At 29.9% G+C, this 23,685-nt stretch overlaps 1 protein-coding gene across 7 annotated transcripts in view; it reads left to right on the forward strand.

Annotated features, from left to right (window-relative positions):
- LOC127289734 (probable ribonuclease ZC3H12C) overlaps positions 1-18,983 on the forward strand; it is a 28,996-nt gene extending 10,013 nt beyond the window's left edge. For 6 of the 7 annotated variants that reach the window (XM_051317844.1, XM_051317848.1, XM_051317843.1 and 3 more), the window contains 6 exons: positions 15,298-15,535; positions 15,810-16,317; positions 16,393-16,678; positions 16,752-17,064; positions 17,156-17,423; positions 17,743-18,983. In XM_051317844.1, the coding sequence (XP_051173801.1) occupies positions 15,298-15,535; positions 15,810-16,317; positions 16,393-16,678; positions 16,752-17,064; positions 17,156-17,423; positions 17,743-18,115 (1,986 nt within the window). In that variant the 3' untranslated portion in view covers positions 18,116-18,983. Of the gene's footprint in view, positions 1-7,610; positions 8,380-15,297; positions 15,536-15,809; positions 16,318-16,392; positions 16,679-16,751; positions 17,065-17,155; positions 17,424-17,742 lie in introns of those variants that run through there. The other variant, XM_051317847.1, reaches the window with a different exon arrangement.
- The last annotated feature ends 4,702 nt before the right edge of the window (positions 18,984-23,685 follow it).

Genomic DNA, 23,685 nt, shown 5'->3' on the forward strand with positions numbered 1-23,685 from the left:
GCCGAACATTGCTTTATATATATACATGATTTCAAAAGTGGAGAAACGCTGTGGCGTAGACCTTTCTAATTTTTTTTTCATTTCGCGAAATTTACTAATAAAAATTATTCACATTTCTACTTTTCTTTCCGATAAAAATATTATAAATTCTTTTCTTTCGAGAAAAATTTGGTTATAGAGAATTTTCTCACGATCTTCCTAGTTTTCTTTAAATACAATTAATATTTAGTAATAGACAATTTTTTAAAACTTTTTTTAACTGAATTTTTTTTTATTAAATTAGATCAAAACAGGAGTCGAAAGGTTTAAACTAAAAACATCTAGTTTTAAAATTGTTTAATTAAAGAACCGTAAATAAACAAAATATTTAGTAAATATATAAAAACTGATTGTTAATCATTTTCATATATATATATAAATTGAAATCGTACTCGGGCGCTATAACGAAATGCATTCCTCAATATAATTTTGTTGCGTATCTTATTTATATATATATATACGAATATAATATTGCAATCAAATGGAGTTAACGTGCGTAAAAAGCCGTTTGCGCTAATGAAATACATATATAAATGTATGTGTGCGTCAGTATAGTGAACGAGTCTTGAATTCGTAGAAACGATTGACCATTTAAATCATTTCCGGGTTCGTAGCCCGTTAGGCACGTGTCTCTCTAATCTAGTCTACAACCGTAATGAAAAGGTGCGTTTTTTTATAAAAACGTTTTTCATTTTAAAGAAATAAAAATTATTTTTTATTTAAAAAAAATTAAAAAAAAACGTTAAATTAATTAAAATACTTTCAATAAAAAAAAAAATGTCGAAACAAGATTTCGCACCATTTTTTTTTTTGAAATTATACATATATTAATAACACTAGAAAGAAGTTTATAAAAATGGTTTCTAAAAATATACGCATATAGAGAAAATTCACAAAATTGAAATAATAATTTGTCATCTAATTTGAAATATTGTAGAATCACAAGAACGTCCAAGCATGGCACCTGCGTGAGAAATGATTGTATTAAGCTAACAATGACGGTATAAGAAACCTTTCTACACACATAAAATTTTTTTTCTATTTCTCCTATATATTGCTAGACTGCGGCAGCACATTGCGAGAATCCAGGAGGTTTAAACACACCCGTGTGGTTCCTTTGCGCAATATAACACTTTTGCAGCTCTCGACGCGCGTTACGTCAATCACGACTTCACTTATTCTGTTTATACGCTCTTTTGCGTCTGTTCATTTTTTACGTTATATTATTATTATTATTATTATTATTATTATTATTATTATTATTATTATTATTATTATTATTATATTGTAAACAAAAAGCTAATTTTTTCGAAAATTCATTCTCAACGCACTATGATTTCAATTTTCTCTATATATAATCCATAACCTACAAATATATACGTATATGAAGTAAAATATTGATAACAATAATAACAAGTAAATAGTAAGATCAGTTTTTTGCAGTCCTGATAGTTCCTTTACAGTTGAAATATTGATAAAAATTTTTTCCGATCGAAAGTTATGAACTGATCAAATTGCGAAATAGATCAGCTGATTCGAGTCGGCCATTTTCTAAATCATACTATTTTCATGACATTTCTCACATAACCACTTAAAAATTGTAATAAATTTTAAAAAAACAATTACTGAATACTTTGTAAAACAGAAACAAATTTCTGGGTAATAGTTCTTATATATATATCGAAACAACTTGATGGAAAGCTGCCTCGCCGATATTGGAGAAAGCTATATACTCACGTTTTCCTCTTCGTCATTAGCTGTAAACATTAGTTAACAATTATTTGAAAATAATAATGATTTCGTAAGAGAAAATTGAATCATTTTTCTTGATTCAGAGATTAATTGCGCTTATAATAGCCACTAAATGAGTATTCATATAGCGCGACATATTTTGAAATTAATTTTGAATAAAAAATAGTTAAAAATTTTTAAAAACGGGTTTTCGGATAGGTCAAAGACTCGAATATTCCATGATCATTCAAGAGCATATATATATACGTAAATATTGGTCATGCGAGTGATCCCGGATGCGTCGGGTAGCGACGAGTCGTATACGAACTTGTATTATGTATAGGTATAGATATAAGTTTGCAAATGTGTATACTTGTAGGTATATTCGCACATCACATGTTGCGCTAAGATGCATAAAGTACGTGCCCCACACACACCGTAATTTAAAAAAAAAAAAAAAAACCGAATATAGTTAGAATGAGTTTCGCCCATGTAGCATTCCCCCCTCTTTTTTCGAAAAAAATAAAATTAAGAATGATGTTTTTCCAAAAAGTAATAACGAATCCAAAACAACGTTGCGGTCACTTAGTATCAATACAATAATAATGTTCCATTTCTTCTTCTACTTCTTCTTCGACTGCAATACAATATAATAATGGTTTAGCAGGAAGTGGAAATGGATTTAACTTCCAGGTAAACCTCACAAAAGGAAAAAAGTTTTCTTGACTAATAAAACGATAGCAAAAAAGCCTTACATTACTTCCATAAAGTAATATCATGAATCTTGGAATCGATGTAAAATTTTGATTGCAATGTTTAGATATTCGAGGTAAAAGATTTTCTATCATAATTAATTTATATGTATAGATAAAAAATTTTTGACTGTGTCAGTTTTGGAAACATCATTGTAAAAAGAAAGTACTAAAACAGTATACCAATTTTAGGTATAGCAAAATAGAACCAAATGGCAATTTCGTACCTGAAGTCGGTATTAAATTAATACCTTTCTTTTTACAGTGATGTGTAAAGGGAGAGTGGACAACAGTGGATCAGTGGTTTACAATAATTATTTGAGCATTTGATGGTTTTTCTTGTAAACTGCGAAGATCGAAGCAACCGATGGAGTTCCTCTTTTATTCCAATATATATACAGATTTTGTGTGTGATTCTTTATAGCAACTGGGTCGACGTCGTTGTGGCTAATAAAACAAATCCCATACCCGGATTCTTCTTTTGATAACAGATAAAAGAGAGACTGGCCTACTTTGGCAGCCGAGCAGTCTCGATCAGTCGTTCTAAGAAGCCCAGAGCTTGTTTCGTATTTATACATATATAAATAAGTCTAGCCATTCGTATACGGACGTATACTTAAAACATATATTTGCATACATCTTTGTTAGTGTGTATATATTTTGACCATCCTTTGCTCATTTGATATACGTACTCATATAACAAAAACATGAATGAAACACATTCGATCCAGTCAGTATTATTATTATTATTATTACTGTTCTCGAGAAGCGCCATTTTCAATCGAAATTTAAAGTGGCGACCCTCGATAAGCTAATCCACATCACAATTTTATTTGTCTACAATTTGAAACACTGAAAAAATGTTGCCGAGAAATTCAATTACCATTGGGTAGTTGACTAGAGAGTAGTTAAAATAACTACTTTTTTAGTTAATTTAATCATGTTCATGTAGTTAATGTAACTATTTTTAAGAAGTTAATAAGTAATAGTTGATTTTACGTAAATATGTAGTTAAAGTACAACTCCAGGGTAAAATTAACTTTCTTAAGGTATAGTAAAAACAAGTAGATTGTAGTCAACTCAAAATTTGAAGAGTATAGTAAATCCAACTATACTGTTCACCAGTTATATGAAATGTAGTAAAAGGAATAATTTTTTTGAATTAATATAACTGCTTTTTGAGTAGTAATTTTTTTTTTACTAATTTCTATGATTTTATAGACTTCAATAAAATTCTTGTTGTAGAATTAACAAGTCGTCTGTAATTAAAACTACTACTTTAAGTAGTAGATTTTTTACTATTTTAATTAATTCGATAAACTTAAAGAAGATTTTTGATGTAGAATTTACAAATCCTTTGTGATTAAAACTACTACTTTAATAAGTAGTAATTTTTTACTATTTTAATTAATTCAATAAGCTTGAAAAACGTTTTTTAATGTAAAATTTACAAATCGTTTCCAATTAAAACTTACGACTTTCAGTAGTAGCTTTTACTACTTAAAGTGGTTCAATAGGCTTTAAGAACATTTATGTCGTAGAATTAAAAAATACTTTGCAATTAAAACTATCACTTTAAGTAGTAGATTTTACTGCACTATGCAATATTAAACAACTTATAATATAATTAAAAGATGAAAAATTTACAAGTCAAAAGTTAAAAAGAATAGTTATAGTAACTAATAAAAGTAGTAAAAATGACTACTTTAAATAGTTAAATTACCAATTGGACAAGCAGAAAGTAGTCTTCGAGTAGTTTGCAGACTGTCGTATAGCGAGCGTGCGTGGTTAGTCGGTTAAGGTATCGGATAGCGAGCGTTAGGGTCGAGGGTTCAATTCCCGTCGGTTAGTTTTCTCTGTTAGATACTTAATCGTTAGGGCTATTTTTATATAGTTAATAGAACCGTTTAAATTCAGTTAAGGACCTATATTGTACTACTCAGAGTAGTTAAAAAGTAGTAAAACCTTCTAGTTTTTTTTTTAGTGAAACAAATAGCAATTAAATTTTCATTTTTTATTAGATTAAAAAATTAATTTTTTCAATGACAAAAATAAATGTTGGGTAATTGTGATTGGTGGTTTTTTTGTCTTATAATGTGACATAAAAGTGAGATATATAGCGTTGCGTCGCAATACTAATATTCATTGGTGAAGTTAAGTTGTTTATGTGTGAGAGCTGCAGGGAAAGGCATCACAAGAGATCGCGAGGCGGGTCTCTGACCGTTTTGCTGATGAAGTATACAAGCAGGTGGCACTGGAGCTTGGCATCTATATAGTCATGCGTGATACCTTCTTTTATAGCTAACACATTCAATATATATATATTTTTTTTTTTGCCTCTTATATATGTATGTCTGTCTGTCCGTTCTCCACCTTCTCCTGACGAGGGACGGGGAGGGGGGTGCACACTGGGATCAGCGTTACAAGTCTCCATTGGTCAGATTCACTATTACGTTGACTGTCAGTACCGTATTTAAAAAAATTTCCCATCATACTCTAATTATTTGCATTTAAAAATTTTCAAATGTACCCATTATAATATACTATAGTGAACTATTTTTAGGACAAAATTTATTTTTAACAATAAATTTTCCAAAAATTCGTATTTTATCATTCAGTGTTGATTTTATCGGATTTACTATTTGTGGAGAAACTTTTTTTTTTAACTTTTATCTTATCAAACACTCGCGCTTAAAAACAAGAGTACATATAGTGATAAGACGAGACGATAGCAGGCAAAAATTACGTATGGTGAATTTGTTTTTACACCTATATAAAGTAGGTTCAATGTCTTTCAAAATTGACTGAAAATATATTTTTTTTTTCCAATCGTTAGATTCACGTAGCACACACGTTAATTAATAAAAAAAAAAAGAAAAAAACCTTTGAAAAAAAATACATATTTGCTAGGAAATCGTGAGCAATTAAAAAAAAAAAAACGATTATCGTATACAGTTTCAATTCTCGAGATGCTCGTGCCGAAGATACGTTTATCTTTATTCTCTTCTTATTCTTTTTTGTACGTTATCGAAAATAATTATTGCACCGATGACATTTGTCCGTTTTGCACGACTCACAATAAGATCCGGCACGACTACGCTATCTGTCGCCTGTATCCTGCTGTGTATCCTCATTTCAATTATCCCACTGTATATATGTATTTTTGTATAAGCATACGAAACTTGTATTGTATTCATAGATATTTGTCAAGTTGAACAGTTTTTTTTTTTCGTTTTTTGTTTATAAATAGTGATGCTCGCTTTGTGATTATCATCTCATTATTCAACTCCCTATCAAACTCCAATCACCTGTCTTTGACAGTCATTCAATTCAGTCTCATTAAATATTTCACGCGGTTTCAAAACCTTTCGAGATTACAGAGAGATTGCAGAGAGAGAGAGAGAGAGAGAAAGAAAGAGAAATAATCTAGCATGAAATGCAATAATGAAAAATGATTATCTGGAAAGAAGAAATAAGGCATTTTGGCTTCGTTCTTAAATTACATAAAGTTTCAAGGGAGAGGGGACGTCAAAAAATTTGAGACAACCAGCAGAAAAAATGATGGTAATGTTTTTAAAAGAGTAGGCGTTTCTTTTCTCCGAAAAGTCAAGACGTCGAATGGCAAAAACATCGCATATACGGACAAATTGTCGAATGGACAAAACGTCGAAAAGCCAAGGACATAACTTCGAAAAACCAAAATGTTGGATGGTCCAGATATCGAAAAGAAAAAACGTTGAACAGAGATGTAAATTGTAATGATCTTGTGCGAGCGTTTCTATAGAAGTGAAGTCGTTTGTATGGTAATGGTTACTATGACAATCGTTGCCTGAGAAACAGTTGATATGGTAACAGGTGTCATAGCAATTGTTACTGCGGAAACTTTCCGCACTCTCTTGATTTGAATCAGTGAAATTTCACTGGTGAAATAGCTAGAAGTCGGGTACTGAATCATTAAGTGGAATTTTCACTGAAAATCAGTCATATATCACTGATTTACAGTGAAAATTTTACTAAATGAATCAGTCAATCTGTTTTACCCGCATTACCGATAATACAGATTGACTGATTCATTTAGTGAAATTTTCACTGGAAATCAGTGATATATGATTGATTTTTAGTGAAAATTTCACTAAATGATTCAGTAACCGACTTCTAGCTATTTCACCAGTGAAATTTCACTGATTCAAATTAAAAGAGCATAGCAACGGCTGCTATGTCAATCGTATAGCTTTAAAAGCTTAGAAACCGCATGAATATAGAAATCGTTTCCATGTCAATATAATTTGTATGGTAACAATTGCTAGGACGACCGTTACCATGGCAACAAGTTCGGGATATAAAAATGGTGGCATTCAAACGGCTGATCGAACTTGCAAAAAAATAATCAGCTATGTCGAATCCTCGTGAAGGGGTTAATTTTATTATATAATTAGTATTGTTTACTCTTCACAAATAATTTTCTTCTATGACTTCTTGCTACTCTCTAAATTTGAATCAGCTAAAATCCGCTGATTGGCAGCGAATAGTCGCTGATTGAAAAAGCTATAAGTATGCAGCTGCGAATCAGTGACTAACAACTATTTCAATCAGCGGAATACTCCATTTTAAAAATAAATTTATCTTCCGACGTTCGCCGATTCGTGTTTCGCTATTTTATCAGCTGTATCCGCTGATTTGTAGTGAAAACTTTATTCGCTGATTCAAACAGTGAAATTTTAGCTAATTCAAATTTAGAGAGTAGAAACCCGGAAAAATCTAATTCCAAGGGTTAGTAAAAAAAAATTTCTTAACCCCTTAACTGCTGATAACGAAGATTTTGGCCATCAAATCTTTGTCATCGCAGTTAAGAGATTAATATATGAGTTACGTCCCTGTTTAGAATATGTCACGTGCTCTTTGTGACAATCACACAATTTGCGTGTGGCAGCTTTAAAAAGTGGAAAGTTGCATAAAGTAGAAGGGGTTGGAGGGGAGAGAAAGACGATTTATTGATGATGGTGTGAAGAGAGGAAGGTTGGGGGAGGGGAGGTATTACGTCCTGTGAGGCAAAACAGTTGATCGAGAGGGGTCCATTCACTAACAGTGTGGTGTTGAGTGTGGATCGCAAGTCGGCACACTTGTTGGTTCCTCCACCGATAACCAATTTTCCCTCTCCTCTTCCTCCTCCTCTTTTTTTACTATTCTCTCTCTCTCTCTCTCATCCCTACTTTGCGCGACGAATTCAGTTTCTTCCTCCCATCCTTTCCCTTTGCCCCTTCTTTTAATCGGTTAAGGCAATCTACGCGCTTCCGGCGGCGGACAAAGTCGCGAGATAGTCCAGTCGCAAGCGTGAGCGAGTTCTCTGTAAGACGTGAATTCTTGTGAAGTGTGTATGTGTGTGTGTGTATGTGTGGTGTATAATAACGTTCTCCGTCCGTTACTTTTTCCCCATCTAACAATAACAACAACCGGTGCAATTGGGTTTATTGACACGATATTTTTACATACATAGTCAAAGAAAAAAAGGTGGATATTATTGAATAAAATTGACCAATGAAAAAATTGAAGGATTTCTATTGGATATAATAAAAAGCCGGGAGCAGTGTAGGGAAAGTGAATTGAATGCGGTCACTGATCTTCTAAAAGTGATTTGTATTTTTTTGGGCTTCAGTGAAACCGATTTATTGTTAGTTTTTGTGATAGATGGTAGTGTTTGTATCTTATTTTTTAATCTAACGAACTATGCTGCATTTTATTGTGAAGTGTGTTTTATGGAGCTAAGTGACCCGCCCCTGGTGTTGTATTTCTTGACCAACGTTGATTTCTTGGGAAATTTATTATTCCGCGAGCATACACGATGACAGTCGCCGGAAAGGTGAGCATATCATTGTTGAGAAAAAAAAAAATTGATAATGCGTAGGTAATATTATGCACCATCTATGCGTTATTCTGTAAATGTATACATATATATATATATATATATCTTATTACCGATTCTGAGACTGGAAACAAGTTCTCTTGCGGCGGGAACAGACTCAACTTTCCAATATTGAGTCTCTCGCGGAATTCCGATTTCCGATAGGGTTATTCGTTCAGTTTTGAAAAATAGTCAGAAAAGTAAAAAAAAAAGAAGCAATTTTTAATTATAATTACTTTAAAATTTATTTTTTCATTTCATGTTCAATTATTGAATGTGATTTGGTAATATGCCAAAGTTTTATATTAAAATGTAACGATTGTATACATAGGGATTGAATTGGTATTAGAAATTTTAAGAAAAATCTATATTGGCGACACCTAGTGGACGAAATTTTCAGAATCCTTAAGAGTGACATAAAAAAAATGAAGAGTGGGAAGTGACAATAATATGCGGGTTAATGGACGCACTTGTCGCGGTGGCGGGTCTTTCACTATAAAGGACATTCCAACGCAGTAATAAGAATGATTTCTGATAAATCGAGAACTATTTCTCATATATGTGAGCAGAGTTAGCAAACGAATCATTTTTTTTTTGTCGATTTGAAGTTATGTCCTAAACATTAGAAAATAATTAAAAAAATCAATTCCTCTCGAAATAAAAAATTGTCAATATTTTCTTTCCTCGAAGTTTGACACTATAAAAAATGATAGTAAAAAATTGTAGCTATTCTTTTTTCTGACGCAAAGAAATATATAGGTTAGATATATATATATATATATATATATATATATATTCAATTGTTAAAAAGAGCTTCAATTATTAGACGCACGTGTTATCGATAATAATTAATAACCTAACGTTGATTATGTCAGCGACTCAAGTCAAGCTGCGATAATACTTCTGTTTTTATAAGAGTTGCGTCACTCTTGTCCGACGCTTACATATATATATATGTATATTTTTTCTTTTTTTTATCGTGTCCGGCCAGACAACAGCTGCTCGAGCGAAAATACTATATCGTCAATATAAACACATAAATTGACTATTTTCATATCATAAAATAAAGAATTTTTGATCATTTATATTTTCCATCCATTTGCAATTATTTTCACTATGTATGAAGCGAGAAAAATCAGTTGTGCATATATATTTAAAATAATAGTAACAAGTCAGAAATTTTATTTATCTGCCTCAACTGACAACATAACCTGAAAATATTCTTCTTATCCTTCAATTTCGCGAATAGTTTGGATATTTAATTATATTAGTAAAGAATTTTATTTTTTTTTTAAAATAATTGGAGACTGCCAATCAAATTTTTCAAATCATTCGATATATCGAAATATGTAAGATATACGGTTTGAATGTACCGTTCGTGTGTGACGACCATTTGGCGGGATATTCAAATTATATACTGCTATTTCTCAATAATTTTCTCTTTTCATAAATTATCCCTTTTCATTGACTATATATGACGTCTTGAAAATGTAATTCTGCAATAAAACTAGAATGACGATTTTGATTTACATACAATCATACATACACATTTCACTTCTTTCAAAGAAAGTGATTTCTCTCTTCTTCTTGACGTCCTTCGTCACCTAACGAGGACACCGGATACACTATTTCCGTTTTCCATCAAGTGTCTATTATGTTTTACTATATTTGTACGGCAAAACATCTCTTGTTGAACTTTCAATGTTTATAATTCCAATAAGGAAATAAAGAATACAGCGTGAGAATTAAATAAATACGCATAAATATTATTAATATATTTATATGAAGTAATGGAAAAACTACGGAAGTCACAACCCACATTTATGACGTGACATGATTACAAATGCAACATAAATTACTCAGTTTTGTTATTTTCTTTTACCTTTTTTTTTTTTTAGTTTTTTATCTTTATCTTAAATAACCTTACATTTATTATTAATAATGCCTAATCCAAGGGGGAATTTACTCAAGTAGTCAAGTGTTTACTCTTCCTGTAATACTTGTGTAATACCGCGTGTAATAATGGGTTATTTGCTGTAATAACGCAAAAAACTCTGTAATAAGGGTAATATGCTAAATTTGAATCAGTGAAATTTTCACTGAATGAAACCAGTGGTATATACTTATAACTGGTTTTCACCAGTGAAATTCCACTGATTCAAATTTAGAGAGTGAGGTGTAATATCGCGGTAGTCGCAAGTGTACACGTTTTTAACTATAGTAATAAATTCCCCCTCGGCCTAATCCTACCTAAACCTCAAAACTTAGCTATTTAAAGCAAAAAGTAATTTAAATAAAAGAAATGGGAAATATGCAATAATCTTTATGTGGCTAGAGCTATAGAGCTATAGGCATACGAGATTTTAATAAATAAAAGTTGTATAATTCCATTCAGGTAAAATATATTGAAAAACCAGTTTGGCTCAACCAAAAAGAGGATGGTCAATGTAAATTATTTTTTCTGAGAAAATGGCGCTCTTCTCATCTCTGACAAGTTCTTTAAAAAAAAATTGCTATCAAGAGAGTATAGATTTGTAAAGAACCTATACTTCTCGCAACTTATGAGGCATTTTACGTGTAATGTCCTGAGTTAAAAAAGTGAAACTTGGGGAAATTTCTGTCCTACCTGATAGTAAAATATCCTGATCATAAAATTTTTGACTTTTTTGAAATTTTTGGGGGAGATAGAGAGGGGTCAAGTTTATCAATTTTCCCTGACACCGCCTACTATTTGAATTTTTTCTGTCTATAAATGCAATAAAAACAATTTTGGCAAGTATTCCAGTACCATCTCTCTTAATTTGAATCAGTAAAATTTCACTGGTGAAATAGCTAGAAGTCGGTTACTGAATCATTTAGTGAAATTTTCACTGAAAATCAGTCATATATCACTGATTTCCAGTGAAAATTTTACTAAATAAATCAGTCAATCTGTTTTACCCATTACGGATAATACAGATTGACTGATTCATTTAGTAACCGACTTCTAGATATTTCACCAGTAAAATTTCACTGATTCAAATTAAGAGAGATAATTCACATGAAGTTTGTCAATTCTGATTATTATTTAATTTTTTTAAATAACTGAACTCTGAACTTTTTAAATTTTTTGTTTATAGTTAAAATTAAGTGTCACTTATTGAAATGTGAATTCCAGTGTATATATATATTGATTGCGTGAATGTAGACCGAACAAGAGCAGTGCGTGAAATATTCAACCCGGAAGTTACCGAGAGAGAATGTGTATATCCGTGTGCGTGTGACACAATATATCGTTGATTATAGGCGAAAGTTTCAAATGAGAATTTCAAAAAAATGTTTTATGTAACTTATTTTTAATGAAAAAAGTATGAAATAAAAAATATTTGCGATTTATAAAAAAATCTTTTCACTGATATATATATATATATATATATATATATATACTAGAGGGGCTACGCCCCCCTGCGCGCTTCGCGCGCCAACCCCCCTATTTTTGGCGGGAAATACAGAGAGAGATGAGGGAAGGGGGAAGGACTTGCGGCTATATTCAGACCCTTGAAACGAACATAACCTCAAAATTTAGGTCATTTTTGATGGAGGAGGTGAAATGAGAGGAGGGAGGGGGACTTGCGGCTATATTCACAGCCTTGAAACGAACATAACCTCAAAATTAGGTCATTTCTGGCGGGGGAGGGGACTTGCGGCTATATTCAGAGTCTTGAAACGAACATAACCTCAAAATTTAGGTCATTTTTGACGGAGGAGGGGAAATGAGAGGAAGGAGGCGAACTTGCGGCAAAATTCAGAGCCTTGAAACGAACATAACCTCAAAATTTAGGAGGGGGGACTCCCCCCTCCTAGGTCAAGAATTCTTGAAACAGCGGCGGCGGCGGAGGCGGCGGCGGCGATATCTTTTTGTAATATAGGAAGATATATATATATATATATAATAGTATGTCGTCATTGGGGTTAGTGTACCGTCTCTCCTTTTTTTATCAAGGTTATTCTTCTTGTTTATATGTGAATCACAGGTGCCATTTTAATGGTACTGTGAATTTCCACGAAAGTGTTTCTCTCCCCCCCCCCTTTTTTTTGTTTTAATGGTCGAAGTAATTTTCGATCTTACTGCGCTCTTAATTGGCCAATTTTGCACCTGAACATAACCTCACTTTCTCGAGAAAAAAAAGATGAAATAAAAGTATATAGCGTTAAGTACATTCATTATAGAACTTTTTTCTGTTTCACATTCTCATAATTTTTTTTTACTTTTCGTTGGCAATACTTGCATATACTTAAATAATAGAACGTGATTTGTTCGTTATTAATGAATTTATGTTGGCAATACTGACACGGATATTCTATTGGTAAAAACTAATAATCGTTCAAATTGGTGGCATTTTTTACAAAGATGACCACCTCAAATTTCCAAATTACTTGTATTGACACGTTTGTAACCAAATATCTTGTTAATTAGCGACAATTTCTTTAAACATAGCCTCAAAATTAAGGTAAATGGTTCACTATAACAATATACATATATACATATATGTAATAACTACCTACAAAAGGGAGATTGTTAAGTTAAACTTTTTCCCTATATGCAATTTTTTTTTGTAAATATAATATTCTCATGCAATTGCTAATTGGCACAAATCAAGAATGTCGACGGATTAGTTTGTTCCGGTCGTGAGCACAGATTTGCGTTAATAGGGTATGCACGACCTTCGGCTCTATATATTCTCGTCTCTATATACATATATATAAAATTCTCATCGCAAATACGAGTTCGTGAATGACGGTCGTATTCTTATGGTTGTCATGCTGTTTATATATTTTATATATGCTAACCAGAATCTCGTTTGTAAATATGCATCTATTTTCTATTCTATATAGTTTTGAAAAAATTACCTATACCAGAAAGAAAAAGAATATATTCTCGCTCGTTCATCAAATTTTATTTAATATATACTCTCTAAATCTGAATTAGTAAAAATGTTTACTAATTTGAATTAGTGACTCACTTTTTGCTACTGAATTAGTTAAAATTTACTAATTGATAGTAAAAGTTACTAATAATTAGTCAAATTTTACTAATTCAGAAGCAAAAAGTGAGTCACTAATTCAAATTAGTAAACATTTTTACTAATTCAGATTTAGAGAGTATATACTACTCCATGTCTCGCATCAATAAATTATTTTGTCTTGTAATATATAATGCGTTATGAAAATATAGTCACTTTGAAACACACTTTCTTGATGATATTTTACTTTTACTATATTTTTTAAAATTATTTTTAATTATTTTTCATGCATATATACGCAATTATATCTTTATTTAAAATACTTTTCATCCTAATTGGATAGGTACTTCCAATGGAGCAATTTTATTATTATTAGAATCGACCAGTCACATTTCATAATCATTCGATATTACGATTATGAAAATCGATTCAACTGGTTTTTGGCGCGAAATTTAAAACAACTTTGCTGTTTTATTAATAAAATATAATTTTTAATTATAACCTTTAATTTTTTAGCGTCTAAGGTTCCTTTCTTCGCATAAAATTAATTTTGAATAAAAATGATTACATAGATATTTCTGTCTTTTTTGTTTGACAACACCTGTTGCGATATTGATACAACTATATGAGGTAGTACCGTCGACCCTGATATCTCCGTCTCGCCCTGGCTACTTTCACCTGGATCTCCTCCGATGGTTACATCCGTCTACCTGGGAGAACCGTGCCCCATTTACGTTTATGATTATTCGCCGCTCTCGCATTTTTTTTTTTTTTTTTTTTTGAAAAATTTGTAAGTTTTATTTAATAAATTTTAATTGATATTCTAATTATTATTATTATTTATTTATTATTATTTTTCTTTATGAGACGTTTCTAAATTATCGAAATATTGATAACAAAAGGACCTTGAAATTCTATATGGGAAATCATCGGGCTTTTTAATAGGGTAAATGTATCAATTACGGCGATTTTTATAAAAAATTAGTAAAACTTACTATTTGAGAACAAAACTATTTCAAAATGACTAAAAATTAATCCAAATGAATATCAAAAGTTTCAATTTAACTCATACTTATATATCTATTTCATTAATATTTTTACTTAAATTTTCAATTAATTAATACATTTTTTAATAAATTAATTATTCATTGTCTTGAATTAATTAAAATAAAATTAATTGAAGTTCTCAATTATATTTATGGAAAATTATTCTTCGAATAACACTTTCGAGTGAATGTTAATTTGATGTTTTTTCGAGTATGCAACAATATATGGTGAAATGAAAACGAAGGAAAAGCGTTTCGTGACTATGTTTAGAAAAGAAAAACTTTCGTGCGTGTAAAGCCCATAAATCTTGATGTATCCTCGGGATTTGCTACGTCTGCACGTCTCTCTCTTTCTCTCTCTTGCAAGTAAAGTCACTTTCCTTACAAATGAAATCTCTATATCTTATCGATATAAGATTCACGAGATATAGTCAAGGAGATACAAGGACGATATCGCGACTTGTAATCCGACATTGCACATATAAGATTCAATCTCTCGTCCCTCTACCTCTTTTTTTTTATCTCATACAAAAAACTAGATCAGGGAAAACTTATTTTTTTCATAAGCAAAAAATGCACCTCTAGGCAAAATTGTCATTCAATAATTTTTTTTTAATAATTTAATAATTCAACAAAAAAAAAATTATAAATGTAATTTTTTCTGGACAATGAATTACAAACCTTTAATTAGTAATTTAATTATTTAAAAAAAAAAAAATTTTTTTATTGAAATTAATTATATAAACTAATATAATTAATAAATTTAAAATGTCGGATCTTTTTTCGTTTGGAATTTGAAAATTTGTTTTTGGTTTGCTTTTATGCAGAGATATGTTGACTGCATGGTTTTGGGTAGCGGAAGTGGTGCCGATGCTGAGGACTCATCTTATGATAGTGATTATGAGGCCGAAGACTCATTGGGCTCGTCATCGATTCATCCCCAATTGGAATCACAAGTTTCGTCCTCCACACATTCTGATGTGTCGCGAACAACATCCGATACTTTGGCGGCCGAATTCGCTGAATATGTCACAGTACAGGGTCCTTCTCCCACCCAAACTCCAGGTAATATATATATTTCTTTAAAAAATTTTAATCACCTACAATCGGTAACTAATCGGTCGATAAATTATATTTCCATCTTACCACATGTCGGTAATGTTGATTTCTCCTTTATCTATATGACCGATAGCTGATAGAGTATAGATATCTACATTAGCCGCATATGATGAAAATGGAAATCTACATTGCTAACTGTAGATACTTAGTCGCGGTTAAAATCGTGTTCATATTCTTATCATAGCAATGTGGAATTCTAACTGAATTCTTCTTTGCTCAGGCTACACAGCAAGAGTGGAATTTGCCTTAAAATTGGGCTACACTGAACGATTGGTTCAGGCAGCATTACATAAATTGGGTCCCGATCCAGGACAAAATGAATTATTGGCTGAGTTGATAAAGCTTGGTGCTACTTGTTCATCAAAACTTGCTGACAGTCCAGACGAGGCTGATGGTTTACTGGAGTCGACGGATTTATCAGTCGATGATTGCGGACATTCGACAATGACGATGACAACAACAACAACAATAACAAATACATCTGCTAATTTTCGACCTGTTGTCATTGATGGCAGTAATGTTGCAATGAGCCATGGTAATAAAGAAATATTCTCATGTAGGGGCATTAAAATTTGTGTCGATTGGTTTCGTGCCAGGGGACATCGTGAAATTACTGTTTTTGTACCAAAATGGCGAAAGGAAGCGTCACGACCCGATAATCCAATCACTGAACAGGAAATCCTTGGCGAATTAGAGAGGGATCGTCTCCTTGTTTTTACTCCGTCCAGGTAATATAATGACTTCTAAATTTTGTCACAATGGATTTTAATTTGTTAATGGATTTTGAAATTCCCTTTTTCAAGATTGGTGGGTGGCAAGCGAATGGTTTGCTATGATGACCGCTATATATTAAGATTGGCAGCGGAATTAGATGGGATTGTTGTCAGTAATGACAACTATAGAGATTTAGCGCAAGAGAGTCCGGAATTTCGTAAAGTCATTGAGGAACGTATACTCATGTATAGCTTTGTTAATGATCGTTTTATGCCACCTGACGATCCACTTGGAAGAAGTGGACCGACACTGGACAATTTCCTTAGGGTGGGAGCTAGAAGAACGGATCCTGCACCACCTTGTCCGTATGCCAAAGTAAGGAATTCCTTCTTCTTCTTCTTCTTCTTATCATCACCATCAATTACTTAATTTCTTCCACTTTTTCTAGAAATGCACTTACGGAAATAAGTGTAAATTTCGTCATCCCGAGCGTGGACCACATCCACATAAATCGGTAACCGAAAGACTTGTGGAGCATGCACAACGACATTTACAGGCACGTGGACCAAGTCTTAGTTTACCATTACCAGCTGTGACAACAACATCGTCGAGTGTCACTATACCACAGCATCAACCATTGTGTAAAACGAGATCATCAATTGTTCAGTCTTCCTCTTCGTCCGTCCCAAAAAGCCGCTCAGTGGAGAATGTCACCAGCGATTTGGTCTATCCAAAAGTTACTCCTGGACAGACTGTTCAAGGTAATTTTTGCGAGCAGCTAGAAGCATTTTTAGAGTTCCTAATCTTATTATCCTAAACCAAATACAAAATCCCAACAATTTTCCTTTGCAGGATATCCATCAGCCGTTGGCTGGACACAGAGAGTAACAAACTCTGAGCCAGAACCAGCAAATATGCACCGAAAGTTGCAAAGGCAGCTGACTTTGAATCCAGTCTGTGATCCGAGACTCTATCAACTACGTAGGTATCATCAGCAAAAGAGTATGACTACTTCAGCTTCTACGCAACAATCAGCAGTAATTAATTCTCCACATCCTGCGCTTCATCGACCACTAACTAGGCACACGAGCAACGATTCTGCATATCCAGTACCAATCAAGTAACTCCTCTTCTTTTTAATTAACTTATAACTATATTCAATACTTGACCTAATTATTTGCTTTCATGTTCGAATCACAAAAAAGAAATAAAAAGATCTTTCAACTTTTTTTTAACTGTGATAATACAAAATGACCAAAGATCTTGAATTTTTTAGGTTATATTTTCCGGTCACAAAATTAACAATATATGCGAGTCGCCGGAAAGTAAAACCGCACACATAAAATTCTGACGGCCATGTTAATTCAATGGGAATTTTACTTTCCGGCGACTCATATTTACATTATTTTATAAAATAGTGTAAATTTATTAACTTACAGTTGGGACCATCCGGAGCAACAGCATCATCAGCAGCATCATCTCCATCATCATCCTCATCAGCACGTGACACGAATTGCCTCAGCACCCGATTCATATCGTGCTTGGCCACCATGTGGTAATTTAGCAGCACCATTAACGCAAGTGCCACGTTTAGGTGCTTCTGATCCACAATTAAATCTCCTTCCTTCTGCCTCACCATGGGATGTAGCAACAAAAACAACACAAACCCACGATGCACGTCGTCGTTTACATTACCATTTAGCAAGCATTTTTCCCGAGGAACAAGTGCAAGCCGCCATGGCATTACATCCACATGAAACTGATGCACAACAAATATGCGCCGCCATACTCGCCATGTTTCCAAAATCATAGATTTTTATTAGAGAAAAAAACTCCCTCACCTCCCGTGTGGCAAATAATAATTACACTCGCGCTTCAAACTATACTAGACGAATCCAAAGACGTCTGCTATATATATGTGCGTTGAAAGGGATTTTTCGGTATATCCCATATCGCATACTTTTTCTCTTTCTCACTCTTCCAATTACAAATTAAGTGATGTAACATTGCGAATTCCAAAAGCGATTATTTTTCCCTTTATATCGGTATTTTAGATTTATCGATAAATCGCAGTAATATTGATGTATCGAACGTATTGATACTATAATTTTTCGATATTATATCGAATTAGTGTCGATATACTTATCGATCTATTAAGGCCAGGTCCAAGTGAAGCAGCGCCATCTACATTGAAACTAAAATTTTGGAAAATTTTCAACAGCCTTTTCTTGTAAACAAGAAGGTAAAATGCTGTTTCCATTATGGATAATTGATTATTGGCAAGATATACACCAGCTAAAACTTTTTTTGAGTTAAAATAATAAAAAAAAATTTCATGTCAATAAATTAAATATGAGGACTTTTTTCACAAAAACTATAACAGTACTTTCTCAGAAATTACAATCAAAAATGCAATTGCCATTTGGAAAATTAATAAACGCTAAAAAATACACGACCTAAGATTTACCAATCACGAAAATAACAAAAAAAAAAATTTTATTAAATATTTAACATATTGATACTGCTTTACTAATTGTGACAGCCCTTTGGTAGATTATGTATTTCAGGTGGTTAGCAACATCGCCAATTTCCTCCTTTCGGCAAAACTGCGAAACGTCTGGTGACATATATAACCTGCCAAATGGCTGTCATAATGAGTAAAATATGTTATGTTAAAATACTTTTTTTTTTTGTTATTTTCGTGATTGGTAAATCTTAGGTCGTGTATTTTTTAGCGTTTATTAATTTTCCAAATGGAAATTGCATTTTTGTTTGTAATTTCTGAGAAAGTACTGTTACAGTTTTTGTGAAAAAAGTGCTCATATTTAATTTATTGACATGAAATTTTTTTTTATTATTTTAACTCAAAAAAAGTTTTAGCTGGTGTATATCTTGCCAATAATCAATTATCCATAATGGAAAAAGCATTTTACCTTCTTGTTTACAAGAAAAGGCTGTTGAAAATTTTCCAAAATTTTAGTATCAATGTAGATGGCGCTGCTTCACTTGGACCTGGCCTTAAGTATCGAAGAATAACATCGATATTACATCACTAATTATTAACAAAATGGAAACAAACAAACAAAACTCACTCTCTGTGAGAGTATGAGACTTATTTATTGACTAATTTTGCTTCTCATTAGAACTTTTTTTTTATTAATTTAATCCATTTTTTTTTTTATATAAAAAATAAATTGTTTTATCACAAAAAATTAAATGAATTTCTTCTTCTTAATTCTTTCAATTAAGACAATTTTTTATATTTAAAAAATTGTTTGTAAAATAAAAATTATGGTTTTTTTCAAACTGAATTTTTTTTTGTAATTTCTCAAAAAAATTGTAAAATAAATTTATTATTTAAATAAAATAAATTTGCAAATAATGAAATAAAAGCAAAAACAAAAAAAAAGTTTTGATAACAATTCGAAAAATGAAATTCGAGAAGCAAATTAGGAAAGTTAAAATTGAAAGTAATCAATGTTTAAATATTGATAATTCATGATAAACCTTAGGTCAGTGAAGAAAACGCGATTATTATTGTGGGCAAACAATAATTTGTATATCCTCTTCTTCAAAAAAAAAAAGAAAGAAAAAGAAATATTTAAACAAAAAAGACAGACACATACACAACAAGAAGATAAAGTTTCAATCGATTTGGCGCGACGTCTTTCACATAAAAAAGATTTCTTTCTCTTATTGTAAATATATAGTGGAAATGACGCATTTAGTATTATCATGAAAGTGTAAACGTCGCTCAAAATAATATATTCAAGATTATAATAATATTGTACAATATTTTAGAAGATTAGTTTTCAGTTGTTCATTGAAAAACACTTTTTTTTCAAATAGAACAGATAGAAATTTGCCTTCTTTTATCTAATTAACAAATTTAAATTAGTTGATTAAAAGTTCTAATTTTTTTAAATTCTATAAAAAATATGTAATTTAACTAAAATTACATTTTTTTTTAAATAAATGAAATTTAATTAAAATTTTATTTTGCATATATGAATAATGAAAATTTGAATTTTCTTATTTTTTGTTCTTGATATTCGAGGTATTTGTTGATATTTTTTCGTTTTTTTACGCTATTCAAAGAAGAAAAGGAGGATTAATTTCTTTTTTTCTTTGCCTTAAATATATGCGCAGTTCCATAAATATTTATATTGAAAAAAAGGATGGCATTAATATTTAAAAAAAAAAAAATATCGTAATAATAATTAATAAATTTCATTAATTAACATCGCGATTATATTCTTTCACTCATAGCTAACAAATTTTTTTTGTTAGTAATTGCAAAAAAAGCATTAATTATTTTGATCTGCTCCACTGATTGAATCTCGATTAATTTAATTTTCTATATTAATTATACATTTTTTTTTTTGAATGATTATTTAGTTAGGTAAATAGTTTTGTTACCTAACAAATGTTATTTTTAATTTTAACGATTTTTTTTTATTAAAAGGATAATTTTTCATTTAAAAATAGAATATTTTAATTAAAAGAGAGTTTAAAAAATCTACTATTATTGTTTTCTTTTTCACTGGAGTCAGATCAGGGCATTAACGAATGCATTCTTAATTACAGTTTATACGAACTTATGGACCATTATTATTATTATTATTATTATTATTATTATTATTATTATTATTATTAACACACATCTGTTATAATGATTATTATATTCAAATGACTCATATTGAGTCTTTTTCATCAGGTTTTGGGATCCAAGAAAATATGAACAAATTGCCAAGAAAAAGTCTTAGGACAAGTTTTCATATTTTTTTCCCTTTGAAAAATTTTCCAATAAAAAAAAAAAATTTTTTTTAATTATTCCATAAAAAATTAGAATACAATATTCAATAAATAAACAAAATTTCAGGACATATAAATTCGAAATTATTTTTAATTTATGTAGAAAAAGGGTATATCGTAATTTTTTTAATTAAAAAAAAGTTTTGCAAACATCAAAAGGAAAAAAAAGAAAAAAAAAGTAAAGATCGATGCAAATTAGCGGCTGTGAATTACAAAAGCCTAGTTATATGAAAAAAAAAAAAATTTTGAAAAAAATATCTCGCAAACTATAAAAATAATAGTGCGATTTTATTATATAGTTTTTGTAATATGAAATTGTGATATTCATAAAAAAAAAGAAATACACTACATATCCGCAAAATTATCTCGCACAAAAAGGCTTTGAAATAAATCAGTCAGAAAGAAAAAAGAAAATAATAAATAAAAAAATAGTCATGGATTGAAAGATATTTCCTAAAAAAAAATTGAACACGATTTAATTTTTTTAGAAATATCGAAATTATTTTACTCCTATACACGTTATCATTTTCCCTATTTTTATCATTATTACTTTTATTATTTTTCAATGTGTTTCTTTTTACATTGAAAAAATTTGTTAATTTTTGCATTATCATAACATTTATTTCATACATACATACATACACATCCTCTGTTTTATTTTCTAATATTTTCTCTTTTTGTTCACTTTTGTATTATAATGTATACACACAATTTATGTTTTGACTTTTAATAACCAGTATAATCCGACTGATTAATGTTTTTTTCTTGTTTTGTAAGAGCGTTCGATTGTTCTTCCTTTTTTTTATTTTTATGATTATTTAATAATAGAAAATGTTAATCAGAATATAATATATACACGGAGGGAAATCTTGTATGATTATTGCATGAAACAAAACCGTTATGTTTCATGCAATAATCATAACAGATTTCTCTCCGTATATATAATATATATCGCATGTCAACAAAAAATCGATTTTTTAAGAAAAAGTGCAAAATTAAAAATCTTCTCTTTTCACAGTAAAAAATTAATTAATTGAGGAAATAATTAATTATAATATCAAAATTAATTTGTAAATGATCAAAGAATAAGATTTCTTTGTATCGGATATAATTTTAAAAATTAATGACTACAATTAACAATTAAATGGAAAAGAAAAATAATCCGAAAATTTCGATTTTTTGTAAATGGTGTGTGTTGTGTATTTAAAACTAAGAAAAAATGCAATACCATGTATTGTGTGTGTTATCAAAGTTTTATATATATATATATATATATATATATATATATATGTAAAACTTTCAAAGATTCCTTTTTACATGTCACACTTAATGGACAATTGTTATTTAATAATTTAATAAATAAACGGTGAAATGTGGATAAATAAACAAAAAAAATATATTAAATAATTGCTAGCGATAGACGCCGAATTAAATAATTATTACAAATAAAACAATAAAAAACAATATATATTGAATTAATAAAAAAATAAATGGAAATTATTTTTTGTTTAAATACATCATGAAAAATAACTTTTAATTTTAACATTAATCCGTATTATTTTGTTTTTATTAATATTAATATTAATTAAATTGAATAATAAGATTTATATTCTAAATTAAAACTTCAAAATTTTAAAAATGTAACACAAAAAAAAATTTATTATCTTTTTTAGAAATAAACAATTTTTTAATTTTTTCAAAAATAAAAATTAAAAGAACTTTTTATACTGAGAAACCTTTTTTAAATAAAAATTACAAGAAAAAGAGAGTAAACGAAAAAAATTCTGAATAATTTTCGATATGTTTTCTTTCCCTTTTTTTAATGTTTTAGATCTGCTTTTAAAAAAAGTAGAAAAAGTTTTTTTTCTCTTTTTTCCAAATTTTCAGTTCCATTGTCGACAGTTAAAAAATAGTCTCATATTATTATGTTAATATTATGTGAAATATTATATTATATAAATAAATAAATATATATATATGAAACAAATTTGTATCAATGTTATTGCCAGTGGATTGTGAAATAAATGTTTTTCTATTTAAATATTGTCTCTTGCTTTTTTTTAACCATTAATTAATTTAATTAAATTATTTAATAAAAAAATGAAATATAAATATAAAAATTTATTTTCTTACATGGTCTTAAATGATATTTGTTTATTCTAAATTTTTTATAATTTTAACTAAATATCGTTTAAGGCCATGCAAAAAAAGAAAAATGAAAATAAAAACGAAAAACTAGTGTAAAAAATTATTCGTCAGAAAAATAAATAATATTAATTAATATTATTAGGTATCTATCTATTATAACAGGTAGATACCTAATTACAAAAAAATTGTAAAACATTTATAGTTTTTCTGAATAAAAAATATACGTTTTTTAAATAAGAAAATTTTGTTTTTAATTTTTAAAAAATTGTAAAAATTCATTTTTGAAATGACATAACGAAAATATAAAAAATTATAAAATAAAGAAGCATAAAAATTATTATTAAAAAATTTCGTATTATTTTATAGAAAGAAACTGAAATTTCTATTTTCTAAGTTTAAATTAAAATCAATTTTCTTTT

Source organism: Leptopilina boulardi, unplaced genomic scaffold, assembly GCF_019393585.1.
Source record: "Leptopilina boulardi isolate dan_hultmark-lab unplaced genomic scaffold, ZJU_Lbou_2.1 LbouV2_5, whole genome shotgun sequence".
Classification (NCBI taxonomy): Eukaryota; Metazoa; Arthropoda; class Insecta; order Hymenoptera; family Figitidae; genus Leptopilina; species Leptopilina boulardi.